Source organism: Chelon labrosus (assembly GCF_963514085.1).
Source record: "Chelon labrosus genome assembly, chromosome: 12".
In the NCBI taxonomy this organism is placed as follows: Eukaryota; Metazoa; Chordata; class Actinopteri; order Mugiliformes; family Mugilidae; genus Chelon; species Chelon labrosus.
In genome coordinates, this window is record NC_140345.1 from 12,306,255 (window position 1) to 12,324,365 (window position 18,111).

At 40.9% G+C, this 18,111-nt stretch overlaps 1 protein-coding gene across 1 annotated transcript; it reads left to right on the forward strand.

The window, feature by feature from the left end:
• Nucleotides 1–3,772: 3,772 nt before the first annotated feature.
• On the forward strand, nt 3,773–14,022 carry pde11al (phosphodiesterase 11a, like; the record flags this gene model as incomplete). Its single annotated transcript, XM_084557782.1, has 20 exons — nt 3,773–4,546; nt 5,322–5,480; nt 6,731–6,820; nt 7,122–7,262; nt 7,377–7,441; nt 7,599–7,728; nt 7,828–7,903; nt 7,992–8,059; nt 8,172–8,264; nt 9,095–9,145; nt 9,306–9,452; nt 9,545–9,652; nt 10,104–10,213; nt 10,288–10,378; nt 10,990–11,090; nt 11,321–11,398; nt 11,485–11,548; nt 11,946–12,020; nt 12,133–12,216; nt 12,323–14,022. The coding sequence occupies 20 exons, from the start codon at nt 3,773–3,775 to the stop codon at nt 12,653–12,655; spliced, it is 2,838 nt and encodes a 945-aa protein (XP_084413908.1). The 3' UTR covers nt 12,656–14,022.
• Nucleotides 14,023–18,111: the final 4,089 nt, after the last annotated feature.

Below are 18,111 nucleotides of genomic sequence, written 5' to 3' on the forward strand. Positions count from 1 at the left end.
AGAACAACCAGATATGTCCCTAAGCACATGCGATAAATGGTATTTTTTCCTGTCCAAAGTTCCAAAAAAAAGGAGTAGTTACAACAACGTCACCATGCACTACCCCAACCACACGTTATTACCAAACCTTAATTATGAGAAAGGAATCTGTGTTTTGTAAAATCTGTTTTTTGAACCTCTTGTGACACATCGTATTTTCTCCATCTTAATGAAGTATTGAATGTCCCTGAGTCATGTAGAGTGAGATGGAGCGGTGGGTGAAATCCATCGTAGCAGGCATCAGGCATCTTGCCAGAAAAGCTGCAAGGGCCATGATATCTGCTTTGTGTTGTGGTAATAAAAGAAACATGGAAGCAAGTTAGTAGATAAGTTGATCTGAGTGGGATTTCAATACTATTAGAAATGAAACGTTCAGACCAAAAGTCATACAGGGAAGAGCTGGATGAACACTCGTGCATGAATGTTGCCGTGTCTTGAATGATTCCATGAATCCTGGCATTCATGAACATGGGATGGCATTTAGAGTTGTCCTTGAATATGTCAGCTCTTAGTGTATAAAATTAAAGTAAACTGAAATAATCTTATAATTCTCCTGTCAGCATTTTGGTATTAAAACATCATATTTGTTGTTTGTTTACAAACAATATTGCTGACAATAAAATTCAATTATTTCAAGATACTTTATTAATCCTTTAAAAGGAAATTGTAGTGTTACAGCAGCAGCACTTGACATCATCATCACAGTGAAAACAACAAGCAGCCCATACAACATATCATACATAAGAATAAATAAGCAGAAATAAATAAACCTATAAATACAACATTACGGATAAAAACAATTGCACAACTGGGATAAAGGCTACTCATCGTTAAAAAGCCTTATGGCTGCACGCAAAAAAGACCCCCTGTACCTCTCTGTCTTGCACTTTGGAGGGATGAGCCTCTTACTGTGCGAGCTCTTCCCGAAATCCTCTAAGGCATGGAGTGGGTGACTTTCATTACTTGTGATGGCCTTCATTTTCCTTAGCATCCTCAGTCCTGCCACCTGCTCCACTCCTTCCTGGGTGACACCAATGACGCTCCTAGCTTTTGTAATCAGCTTATTCAGCCTGTTCCTGCCCCAAGCACCCCTGTCCCCAACACGCCACACCAAAAAACACAGCAATGGTCACACAGTAGTGGTTTACGAATGTTGAAAGAACATAGCCGTCTACAAAAGTACAGTCTACTCAGGCCCTTTTTGTAAACAGCCTCCATATGTTTACTACAATTTAGTTTGTTGTCCAACTGCAGTCCTAGATATTTGTAGCAGGGGACCTGCTCAACCTCAGTCCCCTGTATGAGGACTGGGTCCAGTTGGGGCCTCTTCTTTCTGAAGTCCAAGACCATTTCCTTGGTCTTGGACTTCATATTAATGAATATTAATGACCACATAAGCAACAAAAATAGGCATTAATTATCAAGAGTTGTTCCAGATTTGATCAGGTTCTGGGATTTGGATTCAGATGTTTCTAAATCCAGATTGCAGGATTGAAGTATGTGACATTATATGTCCTAACTAAACCCAGTTGAATCAGACCAAAGTGTAAAAAGAAATACAACCAAAACAGGTATACTAAATAAACTTCTGCAGGCATGTTCTGCATAATATGTTCATGTATGGTCTTATTAGAGGAGTAGGAAGCCTATTGGGAGACTGTATGCTCTCACTATTATTTAAATAATCAAAACTTGGAAGCTGCATCTAATTACCAGTTTTCAATCAGCACACACAATCAATGCAGCTGCCTCTCCTTGGGCATGACATGGACTGCTTTCCAAGCAGCAACCCTTACCTTGTTTGTTTCGCTCACAAGACCCATATTCTGCATTCTGCTTTTTAATTGGGATTCTCAAGAGACCCTGTCCAAAGTCTCAGCAACACACCCAAGTCCTTTCAAGCAGCTTGAGCTAAGTCCAGTAACCAATTACCCTGCTCTGCCCCAGCAGAGCCGCCGCTCTCCGGATTACATTTCCTGCTGCTGCATTACAAAATGTGGCACACCCTGCAGTGATTTCCCCGATATTAAGTTATTGTGCAGACGTAAGTTGATGGTTGATCCCTGCAGGATTTCACGCACCAACAAGAATTCAACTTAATCTGCACCTCTTATAGTTACCTCAATACCCACTGAAACACCATGAGAAATTAAATCCCCTCTCTCTAGAGGAAAAACAACACTGGTTATTTACACCATTCAGATATAGCAAATGGGCAGCATGATAAGCTGGTTAAATTCCTGCAAGGGCTCAGGTTTTCTGTACCAGTAATTTGTTTCTAACATTTTTTTACCATGTAAGCCAATATCAACAACAAATGAGAATGTAAACAGAAACAACACAGATCTTAAAATTTAATTTTGACAGGGTCTTTGAAGGAAGACTTTTCCAAATTACCCAACGAGACCGCAGCAAAACTAGTCATATAAATGAGCATTTTCCCATCTGCTGCCAGTATGGTTAATGTTTTAGTGTAGGCAACTAAAAGCACTTGTTTGAGGTTAGCGTAAGATTTTGTTAATGATTAAAAGACACCAGCTTCGACTGCGGCAGTGGTCTACGGCGTCAAATTTCAGACTCTTCATGAGCATAACCATTTCTCCCCGCCCTACCTCTGACAACCAGGGGTCCTTGGGCCGGCAAGCCATCCTTGCCTTGCTGGCTGACTACAAGCTTCCTGAAAGAGTTTATTAAGACATTCATGATGTTTCTTTCATGTGAGCTGAGGAATGAAAGAATAAAAGATGAACCTACAAACGTGCACTTCAAAGTTCACAGCTCTGGAGAGAATTTTATTAATTTCATGTTTCAGAGAAAGAAAAAAAACAACAACTAACAACACGCATCACACATTTCACAACCTCATGGGTTCAGACAGTGCGTGGGTGTTAGTATGCTTGTCTCTACAATGGAAAATATTTTAAGGCAAATAACATCCATAGCAAGAGTGTTTTATTTTTTTATTTTTTTTTTTCAATTGCATGCAGCTTAGGGAAACATTGTAGCAGAATAACAGATTTTCTTTGAGTGTTTTCACGTTTCACATCTATTCAGTCACATTCTGTTAGCTGGGAGCCAAGTGCCCTTGAGCCATTCAGAGCTGTTCATAAGGCAAGATAGTCAGAGCTGCTTTTATAATTTTACAGCCACTCTATCTATCTATCTATCTATCTATCTATCTATCTATCTATCTATCTATCTTCAAACAAACCTATTAACCGTAGTTCTAAATGATGTAAATGAAACATTAGTTCAGTATCCTCCTCGGTTTTAATAGAAGCCCTGCACTGAATGTCTCTGGTGGCATTAAATAAAGAGAGCTAGTGAACAGTCTGCCCTGCAGTTTTTTTTTTCTGTGATTTTTTTTTTTTTTTTCAATTTCCTGGGACAATATAGGAGCTGCGTTTTTCTACACCTCTGCATAGTAAGGCACAGAACTCCCCAGAGACACAGCTCAATCTCTGGTTTGACTGACAGGTGTAGCTCTTCTCTCAGGCGTCATCACTTCGGTCTCGAATGAAGTGAATGTGTTTGACCACTTCTGCTCCCAGTGTTTCAGGGAAGAGCACACAATGGCCTTGCTCGTGCTGAGAATTAATAAATGAATTCATGTTTTGAGGACATCACTTCTCTGAGAAGCTCGGTTGCAGCCGCCTCACCCCGTCCTCCACTCGCCTTACACTTGTTCTATTGCATTTGAGTGTCTCGTTTGGTTCTCTCAGCAGCTTTTAGCATGACAGCATATGACTTCTCGGATATAGAGGCGTTTTTGGACTGCCACCCGGACCTATTCGAGGAATATCTCGTTCGGAAAGCAAAATGTGACCAGGTTAGCAGGTGGCTGAAGGAGCATCAGCCGTCGAAAGTGTCCACGGCCGAGGAGAAGAGGGGCGCTGCCATGGACCCGCTCTGGCCGACCAACAGTGATGGGCTCCGGCGCAGATCGTCCCACATGGAGCTGCGACGGAACTTTGCGCGGTCCAAAGCTACTACTGCACACCGGACATACGACGAGCATGTGAGCTTGAGCGAACACGAGTCCCAGTCCAGCATGAGGCGTCGTGCGCTCCTGCGTAAAGCCAGCTCACTGCCTCCGACCACCGCTCACATCCTCAGCGCCCTCCTGGAATCTAGGGTCAGCGTACCCCAGTACGCGTCCAGCGCCATTGACTACAAATACAGACTTAAAGAAACGAATGAGAGGGAGTTTTTCTTAGAGTTAGTGAAGGATATCTCCAACGATTTGGACCTGACGAACCTGAGTTATAAGATCCTGATAAATGTGTGTATACTGGTAGATGCGGACAGGTGCTCGCTTTTCCTGGTTGAAGGACCCGCTCACAAGAGGACACTGGTGTCCAAGTTCTTTGATGTGCACTCAGGCACCACAGTCAGACCCTCATCGAGCACCCTGAACTCCAACGAAGTGCAAGTGCCATGGGGGAAAGGTATCATTGGGTATGTTGCAGAGCATGGAGAGACTGTAAACATCTCAAACGCATATGAGGTAAAGGTCTATATAAATATTTACAATTTTACAGAGATAAAATGATTGCAGTCAGTGAAGCTACAGAATGTGAGTGGTGGGCAGAACATAGCTGTGTTTTTTTTTGTTTTTTTGTACTAAAATGACCACAGACAATAAACTTCAGGGTGGAGATGCGCCTTTGGTCACAGTCCTAGTTTAATTAGTTGTTTTTGAAGTTCCTTAGCCAGAGGATGGTGTTCAGTGGCTGGCAACATTGTCCCACCCCCCAGATTTAAAACTTTTGCGCATGTTGATCTAGACTGGATAATTATCTCAGTTATGACATAATGCTAATATAAAAACTTACACTATAGTAGTTAGAGAAAAGGGCAGGGAAACGGGCGTTATAATTCTCGCTGCTTCCTACATGCCAGATCTCGTACGCTACCAGTTGCGCACCACATCATTATATCATGGCCCTGGGCTTCTCAGGAAGCTATAAGGCAACATGATGTTCCGGATCCCCCTGCGGTCTATTACTGCAATAGTGTATACTGTATATATGCAGCGAGGGACATTAAAGCTTTTCGCTGCACAGTGCAGAGCCACATATTTAAATCAACAAGAGTCACAGCTAACAATTGCGTAAGGGATGATTTATTGTGCGTAGCACAGGCGCGTAAAACCAAATGGCGTCACACAAGACTGCAAAAGTGCAGTCATTCGCTGGGCAGTGTGGGTTTTTTTCTGTCTAAATGAGATTGTGTAATGTGTAATAAACGTGAAATATATATTTGTATCTCCACAATTGCAGGACCACCGCTTCAGCGATGAGATAGACAAGTTAACCGGCTATAAGACTCAGTCTATCCTCTGTATGGCCATCTGCAACAGCGATGGAGAAGTTATAGGTGTTGTACAAGCAATTAACAAAAATCCAATAGGAACTCCCTTTACTGAGGATGATGAGAAGGTAAGGCTACATTAACTTGCTTAAAAAAACACTTCTCACTTTTACATTGTACTAGAGGGGGTTTAATATTCAGACATAACTCCTGGGCAATTTATCATCTTCAGCATTACTGTCACCGTTTGTACCATTAAGAGCATTTTAGAGATGGAGTTAGAATTGGAGTGGAGCATCGTGTACAGCGCTACCACCACCAAACACACACACACACACACACTAACACTGACACTTATTGCACAGAACTGCACAGTACTTTGAATTAATGGCTGTGGAGAGGGGCAAAGTGTTCCCTCGGAAGCAAAACACCAGAAAAATGAAGAGGAGAGGTCAACCCTTTGACTCAAGCTTTGAGCAATAAATGTGTCCGGTTGTGCACATATATATATATACACACACACACACACATATACACACATGCTCAGGAAACACATTTGGAGTTAATGCTCCTTCAGCTGCCCCCTGAGCATTCAGCTAGATATAGGTTTTTACTAGAATGTGCATGCATTATGGCTTTATTCACTGTTCCACTGCTTATGGAGACAATTTCATTCTCCCAGTTTACTGATGAGCAAATGATAGATTGTGCATCTTGCAAATCTGAAAAGTGTTGGCTTCTTGTTTATGTGAGAAGTCAGGTGTTAAAGTGGGCAAAAATGTCAGTGTTGGGGTAAATTTGGATAAACAAAATCTATAAAATGATGCTAATGTTTGCAGATAAAACTTAGATAAAATGTAAAAATCAAGTCTGCGGTCCAACCTCACTGAGAAGCAACAGTTTGTCCACAAGGTGGCAGAATGAAGTTGTGGAAATTAATTTATTCTGTGTTCCTCCAGTATGTTCTTTAACTTCGGCTTCAAAGAAATCCAGTTTGTAGTAATCCAAGTGGTCCAAGTAATTTTAAATGAAGATGTTTGCGTGTGAATCCAAAAGAAAACAATACATATAACCAACTTCAGACCATTCTTCAGACACAAAGAAAACCAGAAAACCCTTGATCTGCCAGTTCATCCAGACGTTTTAGGACCCTTGATATCTGACTCAATCTCTTTCACTAAATCAATACTTCATTAACAGGGAATCTATCGGAGAGAAATTTGTGCTGAGAGGTGGCTGACTCCATCGTGACTTTCTACCCACTCATTCATTCTGTTTCTCTTCACCCAGTTGTACAGCTGTATGTTTAGCATACAAATAGCTTAGCATTTATAGATTATGCAAGCTTTTCACCACTTTTTTTTGTACTTTTGCACAGGTGCTGCAGATGTATCTACCGTTCTGTGGGATATCAATTTCCAATGCCAAGTTGTTTTCAGAGTCCCGCAAGGAGTATGAAAGGAGTAGGGTGAGAAGTTGTAAACTGTGCATTTATAAAAGATCATTAATCCTTTTATACTCTCCAGAGAGTTGTAGATGACATAAGCTTTATTAAACTAATTTAAAATAAAATATTGATCACAAAACTCAGTGTAAACACAGCAGTATACTGTTTATCTTACTTACTTTTAGTCAGAGGTTTAATGAAAAGGCTGACACAGGTAATTCTGCAGTGTACATAAAGTAATCCAAAATATTGCATCATAAATATGCAAATGTTATGTTCTTGTAGTAAAATGAAGTCATGGTATGCATTCTTGTTGGCACAGGCTTTACTGGAGGTGGTCAACGACCTGTTTGAGGAGCAGACTGACCTGGAGAAGATTGTCCGGAAGATAATGCAGCGAGCACTGACCCTACTGCAGTGTGAACGCTGCTCCGTGCTTCTGCTGGAGGACATCGATTCACCAGTGAGAACATCTATGAACTTTATGAGCTTTTCCGTATTCTTTAATTAAAGTTAATTAAACTATGTGGCAGTCTACTATCATTGTTGTTTAATGAAGTCGGTGACTTTCTCATAGGTTGTGAAGTTCTCCAAGACGTTTGAGCTCATGTCTCCTTTGTGCAACATAGATCGTGACATCAGGTGAACATTTTGAAAAAGAAAAGGATGATTTTGTTCTAGATACTACTGGATACACACGCCCCCAACACGATGACCAGTGCTACATAATTAGTTAGCTGTTTTACTCAGTGTGTCTAAATGCATGGACGTGACTTTTTCTTCCTGTTTTCTTTATTAGCCACATCAGCATGGAGAAGTTATCCTGTTCCGACTGGCTGATCAATAACAGCATTGCGGAGCTGGTGGCTTCTACAGGACTTCCTGTTAACATCAGTGATGTGTGTCAGGACCCACGGTTTGATGCTGAGGTGTGGATAGGGTTATGACTTTATCAGATCTCTTGGAGCTTATATATAACTTTTATTTAAAAGAAAAAAAAAATGTGATCCTGTCTTCTCTCTTTACAGGCGGATCAGGCCTCTGGGTTTCACATCAGATCAGTGTTATGCGTCCCTATCTGGAATCGAACCCACCAGATAATCGGTAGGTTGACCAGAAAAAAATCTATTTGATCTGACTGGAAGCTGGAGTTTTCGTGTTACAGTCAGTGACTTCTGCGTGTTTTGTACAGGGGTCGCACAAATTCTGAACCGTCTGGACAGGAAGACGTTCAATGATGCAGACCAGAGATTATTTGAGGTGAACTGCAAAACTAAAGCTTTTGCATGCGTTTACATTATAACACACAATACACTAAATCGTAACGTTAATTTCACTTGCTTTTCTTCTCCGACCTGTTCTTTGTGTGCAGGCATTTGTGATATTCTGTGGGCTCGGAATCAACAACACTATGATGTACAATCAAGTTAAGAAGACGTGGGCCAAACAGTCGGTAGCACTGGATGTAAGCGTGTTGATAAACCAATATTCATACATGGATGACTGATGATGACAAACCTCGGGTTGTCCAGTTGTCTCTTTCTTAGGTTTGCTTTAAATTTCATAATTACTGGATGGCCGAGAATCTTCACAGTCTGACAAAATCTCATTGTAAATAACGCACAAATTAAACATTAAAATGCTCAATGAAGTTATTTTATTTTACACAGAAGCGACTAAGCTCAAGCACAATGTGGCTTTCAATAGATAAAAAGAAATTTTCCATTGTTTAATGTGCCAATATAAAACTTGATTTGTGTTATACCCCTTGAAATAAATTCTAACTGTGTGCATGACAATTCATTAATTCAAGAAGAATGTGTTGTTCATTAGTGTCTCCATCTGTGCTCTGCTCCAGTGGCCGCTATCTAACCTGAGCAGTCACATTATCCTCGGAAAACGTGCCTCTGCTTCTCTGCTATAAATATTTCAGCTGCTTTCAATAATTCATGGTAAATACATGTGCCAGTCTGCTCACCTCTCATCAAAGGCAACACGTTACGCTCCGCCGTATGTCTGTCATACAATCCGGGCTGATTCTTTAATCACCCGATGGATTTCTTTCACCGTTAGGAGGCCAACTATGTAGCAACAAATTGGTTTTAAAAAGCAGAGAAGTGCTTTCTTTGATCCTGATTATGTAGGAACACATCACAATTCTTGGAAAATATTGATCGTCCTCTGTAGCACCCTTTCAGAGAGTTGGTCTTATCTAATTTATGTTCTTTCCCTCGTGACACTACACCAGAATATGTTTTCTGTTCTCACTATTTTGCATGATTTTTGCCTTTTCAGATGTTGTCCTACCATGCCACCTGCTCCAAGGTAGAAGTTGACAGACTTAAGGTAATGATCAGCATGAATGAATGAGAATATGTACTGTACACACTGACTACTTCACTGACTTCACTGAAACATGTGGAATCAGTGAGAGTTTCAAATAAAACTATTTACTCATTGCAATCCTTGCTCTGTGTGACTGACAGTTCTGCCCTCTCCCCCTAAGGCTGCCAAGATCCCCCTGAGCAGTGAGTTGGGCATCGATGAGTTTCACTTCAACGACTTCTCTTTGGACAGTGACGCCATGATCACCGCGTCACTCAGGATGTTTCTGGAACTCGGCGTCGTCCAGAAGTTCAAAATTGACTACGAGGTGAGACCCTGAAATACTGTATGTCCTGCAATACTGATCAGTCCACAGTGGATTTCTTCATGTGTGCAACCCGTATGCCTGTGTCCTTGTAGGTTTTGTGCCGCTGGCTTCTGACTGTGAGGAAGAACTATCGAACCGTGGCGTATCATAACTGGAGACATGCTTTCAATGTGTCGCAGTGCATGTTCGTCATGATCACAGTAAGTTTCAAGTCAAGTCAAGTTTGTTGTCTTCAGCTGAAGCTCTTAAAAAAAGACCCAGCTTCCCAAGAGGCATATTTCTTGGCTCACATATTTTTCTGCGCTGTCTTTGCTGAGTGTTTGCTTTCACACCATATTGTTAAACTGCGTATTCAGGAGCTAACCGAGTTATTTAAATGTATGTTATAAGTGAAGACAAAAAGTTATGAAGGTTATTTCTAAAGGCTACCGTGGGAAATGGAACTTTCCAGCACGTTCAGGTGATCTGAGAGCAACACCAATAAATAAATGATTACAGTTTCCGATCAAGCCTATCCTACACTATCCTAGTCTGTCTTTCCAAATGTCATCTGGTTATACATACAGTAGCTACAAATTGAAAATTGTTAACACATTTCACTCCCCTACTTGTGTGGGTAAAAATATTCCATTTTTTCATTGCTTCGCACAGACAGCCAATTTTCAGGATGTCCTGTCAGACGCAGAGATTCTGGCGCTGATGGTCGGCTGTTTGTGCCATGACTTGGACCACCGAGGCACCAACAATGCATTTCAAGCCAAGTAAGTCGCAGAAGCACCGAGATATCAGGAACTTGTTAGTGCCGGAGAATGTCATTGCTCTTCTGTCTCTGCAGGACAGGCTCTGCTCTGGCTCTGCTCTACGGGACGTCAGCCACACTGGAGCATCATCACTTCAACCACGCAGTTATGATCCTGCAGAGTGAGGTGAGGCCAGCAATTCTTAGGTTCACTGTATTCACATTGTTGGCAGAGGTCTCAGTTTGCTTTTGTCAACCAATGAAATAAATGCAGCTTTAATGTCACATGTTGACATCTAGGACTTTCCGTTTTTTGCAAATGAGCTTTAAGCTGGTCCGTATTATCTTTCCCTGGATGGATTAGCTCAAAAAGAAAACACAAAAGCACAATAAAAATGCAGCAAAGGTCCAATAAAAAGCAACTGATCATCTATTAATACATTCCCGATCTCCTTTAAAAACATTTCAATATTGGGTTGAGACCCCTGAGCTAGCAGAAAGCCTCTGCTGTCCATAAGCTGCTGGTAGGCAGCACCGGTAAACAGAGGCTGCTTTGTCTCAGGTGTAGATCAGTTTGATCATCTGGAACCATGTCCTCTATTGATTTACTTTAAAAGAGGACAGAGAAAGTCCATACACGGTGCTAATTAACATCGCTAATGGGGGCTACGTTTGACAGTGAGCGATGACTTTACCAATGCACTGGGTTTAGGGAGACATTTTTGCCACTATTACTCATCCTCGCTTGCTTTTGTGGGTGTGTGTGTCCAGTGTACACTATTGCTTTTTGTTTCACAGGGACACAATATCTTTGCAAACCTCTGCTCCAAAGAATATAGCAACATGATGCAACTATTGAAGCAGGCTATTCTCTCCACAGACCTTACACTGCACTTTGAGTAAGTGGTCTGTTTAGTACTTTCAGAGCTGATGTAGTTAATGACTAGTAAATATAAAACCGAAGTACATTATTAAATGCATTCTTGTAAGTAATTAAAAAATAATAATGCGTGAGTTTCTGTTTCAGTACAAAGTGTATGCATGATTAAACAAAAATCATGTCTTAGAGTGTGTTCTTTTAACTCCTAACATTTTCTTTGGTATTGTTGAATATCTTTCTGGATTGTAGGCGCAGGACCAAGTTCTTTGAGTATGTCCTGTCAGGAGAATTTAGCTGGACAGATGAAGGACATAGAGAAGTTCTCAGGTTTCTACATTTTGTGCTAAGTAAACACATATAACTGTAACAGCGAAGAGCGAACCAAGGAAAATGATGTTTGATGTCGTCGACAGGTCTATGCTGATGACCGCATGTGATCTGGGTGCTGTCACTCGTCCTTGGAAGATATCTAAACAGGTCTGATCCCCTGTCACAAAGTTTTTGTATGGTTTCTCACTTTGCATGATGGGATACGCACGTGCCTCATAGAGGCAATGAGCCATGGCTAGATTAGGACGGAATTGGTAAAATTGAATTGAATTGAATTAGGTACCATTTGCAAAGCTTAAAGAATTTACATTCAGTACCTACAATCAGTTGTTTTCTGATGCTACACGACGCGATGATAAGCCTGACTCATATTCAGAATAGCACAATTCCCAGAGTAATACCAGAAAAATACCAGAATTGTTCTTGCAAAGTAAATTTAGCAAAAAAATACAGCAAAATGTTGGTACGCTCTAGCTTCTAGCCCAGATTAAATCATATCTGAGCCAAGATGATAAAGCCACAATTTTGTTTTTATGTTCCAAAGGTTGCAGAGTTAGTGACAAGTGAATTCTTCGAACAAGGTGACAGAGAGAGGTCTGAACTTAAGTTAACCCCTGCAGTAAGTAAGAAAGCTCCTAAGTATTATACAGGGGTTTCCTCTCTCATGCAGCATGCTAGCAGACACTCAAACCACAAGCTTAATGTGACCATTATAATCTATCTCTCTGTAGGCCATCTTTGACCGTAATCGCAAAGATGAGCTGCCTGCCTTACAGCTGGAATGGATTGATGGGATCTGTAAACCCCTTTACCAGGTAGACAACCCTTAAGACTTGAGAAATCGGTCTCATTTTCTTTAAAAAGAAGGACAATAATAAAATTTGAAATTTGAAAGCCATCTCTCCTGCGTGTCTCCAATAGGCGCTGCTGAAGCTCAACAGGAAGTTACAGCCAATGGTGGATGGGATCGATGCCAATCGAAAGAAGTGGCAGGACCTCTGCTCATCCTATCAGCAGACACACAGAGCATTAGTATCCAATCAGAGTACTGAACCAGGTCAGGATGATGAGTCCAGTGAAGGTGCAGAAACCAGTGAATGCCCAGAGTCTTTACAGACTGTGAAGCCTATTGAAAACATCAGGTTTGGGTCAAAGTCTAAGTGCATTCAGGCTCTAAGGTGCAGAGTGAACAAGGAACCATGTGATGATGAAGCAGCATCAACTAGCAAGACATCATCAGCAGGAAAGAAATAAAGCAAGCTTATCTATTTAGCCGTTAAACTGCACACATGGGACTCCGCATATGCCCTGTAATTTTCTAACACATGCGCTACCCTTCGCTATCCGGGTAAATGAAATGCAGCGTTCATCTGCTGAGCATATTGCTTCTCCCAAGCATCACTGTGTTAAACTCAGGAGCGGGATTAAGTCCCATCGTTCAAACTCTGCTTAAAGGGCAGTTTCCCCATTTCTGTCTGCCTGAAAGCTTTTCAACTCTGAGATGAATAAGAGCAAGAGACCGTGGAAACCAAAGAGGGCCACTTCTTACTGCAGTGTTTTTATTGGGATCTGTCTTAAAATCATAAGCCAATAGGAATGCCTTTACTAAACAAAAAAGGAATCACTGTGAAATCTCAGATAAATTGCCATTATGAATGTAGACTGGAGAATGAAATTGTTCCTGAATGTTTCTCACTGATAGGTATTACCTCAGTTGCAAATCTTTGCCTGCATGATGTTATTTTCAGTGTTTAGCTGAGCTGTTTGACTCTTGTTCTGTGAAATGCATGCATGTATCAGATCAGTAATATGCGACGCTACATTTTTATAAAAAATAAAGCAGATAACTGAGAGAGGCTCAGTGTTACCGAAGTTTAAGAAAGTTTCGCACACCCTGGGCCATAATGCTTACGTGAAGGAATGCAAATTTTTTTGAGATTATGTGTAACTTTCTGCAGTGGGACAGCTTAGTTTTTAGAATATCTATCATTTTTGCAAAGCACAGTAATTCTTTGTTACAGAGTGAGACAAACACATGGATGTGTGTCTGCATTTGTGTGTTCAGTTCGATGTCAGATGTACTTTCACATGTAACTGTAAGTGTTATTGCTAGGCAACCTTAGGTTTGAGGATGTCCACATATACGCCTTGGCTTAGCAAAGCTGTGCTAATTTTGTCGTTTGCTAATTTTGAATTTGAAACTACAACTGAAGCATGAAAAACACTGATGTGTTTGTCTCACTCTTGACTTCTCAGAAAACTGAACTATGCCTTCAGAAGTATTATGTATGTACAGTATGTAAAATAGAAGTTTTAAGGTTTTCATAAAGCAGATTGTGTATATTAAACAGTATTTATTTATACATGTTTGCTGATGCATGCTGAACATGTTGAACTTGCATGTGTCCCGTTGGATGTTTACTCTGAACATTATCTCGATGCCTTTGACCGCCCTATGAGATTTGATTTGCATGAAAGCACTGTAACACAAATACTAAGTGTCGTTATGTAAAAATGTTGTTACTGCGCTATTGTTGTTGAGAAAGGATCAAAACGTCTATTTTCGATCACAGACTGTACCAAACTATACATTCATTATTTTTCATACACCTGGCTCTATATTTATAATAATCCCCTAAAAAAAAAAGAAAAGAATTGTTCTTAGAGAAAGCATTTCATTTCAGATTAAAGTGAGAGGCACATTTGGAGTATGTCTCCACCTGATTTTGTGAATAAAATGCTGTGGCATGGAAACTGATTGTTTGTTGTCACATTTAAGTCATAAAATAGCTATTTTAGACTTAATATCACAGAGGAGGCTGCAGATTATAGTAAGAGCTTCTGACAAAACGGTGACACTAATACTGATAAATCAGGGAGGAAATCCACCATGGTGTGGGTCACACTGACCTGAATGAATAAAGCACATGAATATATGTGAACTGAGCATGTTCTGCACATTAAACTCAATGGATACATTGATCAAGTTTTTTTTTTTTTTTACAGAGGGGTTTGTTCATAATATACATCCATCAAAACATGAGTTTTGTAACTTGTCATCCTGAATACTATTTTCCAGTTATTGACAGTATTTTATGTGCCTTTGACTCTTTGACTCTGACATGCGACCCACAAAATGACTCAAGAATTTCGCAGTGGTTTTCGTGTTTAAATTTCAAATGACTGCAAATTAACAATTGAATCAGATAATGCCTCATTTCCACGCGTAAACATGGACATTTCATAAATAAAATAAATTGTCTTGATGTAAGCCATCAGCTGGGGACGTTTAATGGTGATATGTGTCAATTAATTTACATCTATCTGTTTAAATTTGTACCTGATTCACTTATAGTGTCTCCCCTTGGGCTCAGTGATGTAGCAGAGATGATTAATCAGACCAAGCAGCTTATTTGCACCAAGCATCACAGTACACAATGCGAAACATAATAAATATAAGATTTTATTTGTGGCCACCTTTCAAACAGTCAAGGTCACCTTACATAAAACAACAATACATAAAACACCATGTCTGCGTGGGTTCTCTCCAGGTACTCCAGCTTCCTCCCACTGTCCAAAGACATGCTCAATAGGTTCATTGGTGATTCTAAATTGGCCCTAGGTGTGCATGTGAATGTGAATGGTTGTCTGTCTCTCTGTGTTAGCCCTGCGATAGACTGGAGACCTGTCCAGGGTGTACCCCGCCTCTCTCCCGATGACAGCTGGGATAGGCTCCAGCCCCCAGCGACCTTTCACAGGACAAGCGGTTACAGAAGATGAATGAATAAAACATACAAAGCAGATTAAAGTACATAACAATGAGTGGGTTAGATGAAGTAGGCTATTTTAAAAAGATGTGTTTTGAGTCCAGATTTGAAATGAGTCAGAGAGTCTATGTTTTGAATGTCCAAAGGCTTGGAGCTGAACCTAGAATCCATGGTGGACAGTCGGGCAGGTGGTGCAATAAGCTGGGTGGCTGAGGAGGATGTGAAAGTACATGAGGGTGTTGGAGCTTGGTTGTGAAGGGCCTTGAAGGTAAGAGGCAGGATCTTGTATTCAATGCGGGATTTTATTGGAAGCCAGTGGAGCTGCTGAAGAACTGGGGTGATATCGTCCACGGAGGGAGTTTGGGTGATGGTACGGGCTGCAGCGTTTTGGACCAGTTGAAGTTTGTGGAGACACTTGGACAGTAAACCAGCAGAATTGCAGTAGTCGATGCATGAGGTGACGAGGGCGTGGACAAGAATGGCAGTGGTGTTCTGTGTTAGGGATGGATGAAGTCTATTGATGTTGCTGAGTTTCCAGAGTTAGAGTGCTGTTGAGGATGACACCCAGACTCTTAACCTGAGGGGAGGGAAGTAATCTATGTTTAATGAGAAACTGTTAACTTTAGCCAGAGTGGACTTAGAGTCGACGAGGAGGACCTCATATAGCTAATATCTCTGTCGACACCTGCTCACTGTATGAGCAATTTACTGATGGTCATGAAAGGAACTTATCGATATCTTTCAAATGATACAGACTAAGAGCACTGCAGTTTTTGTCAAACGTGATATTTCTTCTGTTGTTATGAATAGATTTGAATGACTGAAATAGATAGTATTTCCATTTCTGACGCTCTGTTGTCCTGTGATTGCACCATCCGCTTGGAACAACTAAAGGAAAGTGCAAAGAAAATAATCCTTATTTTATCCTTTCTACAAGACAATACACATTAAAATGAGGAAGTAAGTGAAGACAACACTTGAATGGGCACACTAAAGATTAACAAAGTCGACAAAGCAAAAAACAAAAAAACCACGGCCTCAGTATTAACTGAATGGAAACCTTTACATATTCATACAGTCTCTTTTAAATCCTGTTATTCATCTGTGGAGAGTGTTTGATGTTGATTTTAATAAGGCGGCGAGGTGAGGCAACAGTAGAAGCAGAAGAAGTGTGTAGAACTCAGTGCGGCTCAACACGCATGCAGCCCCCAGCTGCCAAGCCATAGCCAGAACTGGGCCTTAATCTATAATTTAACATGGATTGAGTTTATTCTCCTCAGGGTCGATGATCAGGGGAGAACCGGATGGAGAGAGGAGGGAGAGCTTTCCAACCTCATTTCTGATACAGGGCCTGGCTCTGCCGTAGTCTTTGATCTCTCCCCCTCTCTCTCCCCGTTTCTCCTCTCTGTTGTTTTTTTCCGTTTTATCTCGCTCACATACGGAAACAATGTCGTTCACTCATATTCCGTCTGACATACTGTACTATAGGTGCCTACACACCGACGTGCACATCTTAAATGGGGCGTGAGGAACAAACACCCCGAAGAGCCTCGTGTGGTGTTTAATAACATCTATATTCACGCGCCCGGTTTGTATCCTGAGTCATTTCTTATGAGACAGAGGCCGAGAATAGAAACCTAACAACCTGCTATAACCTCTGAGAAATGAGTTGCAGCAAAGCTTTTAAACACTGCGTGCGTAAACATAATCACGGTAATGAGATGACTCTTTGCAGCTGCTTCGAGGAAATGTTCTATATCCATTTTTGGAAACTAGATTGCCAGGCAAATGAAATAGACTATAAATATTAATACACGCACACCATACTAATGTACCAGAAAAAGCTTTGTTCGCCTCATGACTATTTATTTTATTACGTGCATTTATTTTTTATGACGCGACGCCGGAGCTCTGTTATGAGTTTTCAGAACAGATAGCACTGGCATGTATCAGTGTGATAACTTCATTCATGATGTATTCAACAGAACATATTCAAGTTTAAGTTTGAACACAGCCATCAGGAAACTTTGAAGCAGTTATAAATAGGCAAGACTTGAATTATTAGTATTATAATGATTAATAGAGACTGTACTTGCATATCCCTTGGTGTATCACATGTATTCCATTGTATATAATAAAGAATATGCTTTTTTTAGTCATACAAACAAGGTGACAAGCTGGAAAAGCTTTGGAATCAGTAATAGACAACAGAATGTAAAGGAGCCATAGATATGAGGATCCACTATAGATTGCACTGTCTGTTGTTTTTTGATACCGCATGTACATTAAGAAATTAAAGTGTGGAGGTTATACTGTCAAAAAGAAACCATAATAAGCAGATGGTTTTAATCAAAGCTCCAACGACAAGTGAATGAACCATCATGCCTTCACTGGGACTCCAGATGGTGTTTTGTAGAGCCAAGGCTTCACAGGAAATGTAGAAAAGAAGTGGAGGACACAGATTGCTGTGCTGAGTTTTAACCTGGTGTTTTCGCTGTGGACGTGGATAGAGCTGTTCCTCATCTCTGAGCGCAGAGACAAAGTCACGGCCGTCTTAAAACAAGCCTTTATTTGCTCGTCGTCGTTTCCTTCTTTCTCTGACTCTGGGTCATCAGGTAAGTGGTCGAGAACAGATGCTCATGGCTGATTATCCTGACAGATATATTGGGATGTTCTGTACAGTTTAACCTCAGGGCTGGCTACTGTTCAGCCAGCATCACCTGCTTTGATGACAGCAATAAATTAAAGATGCGGTGGGGAATATATCTTCCCGCCTTTGTCTACCACGGACTGACCAGTTCACAGTGAGTCCCACATGGAAAGACATGCAGACATTCACTTGCCTGGAACAGGCTGATACCCCCAACTGCCGAGGGCTGTTTTAAAAATCAAGCATTCCTGCTGTTTTTGAGTTCAGCTGAGAAACAACGTCTTATTTGAAGG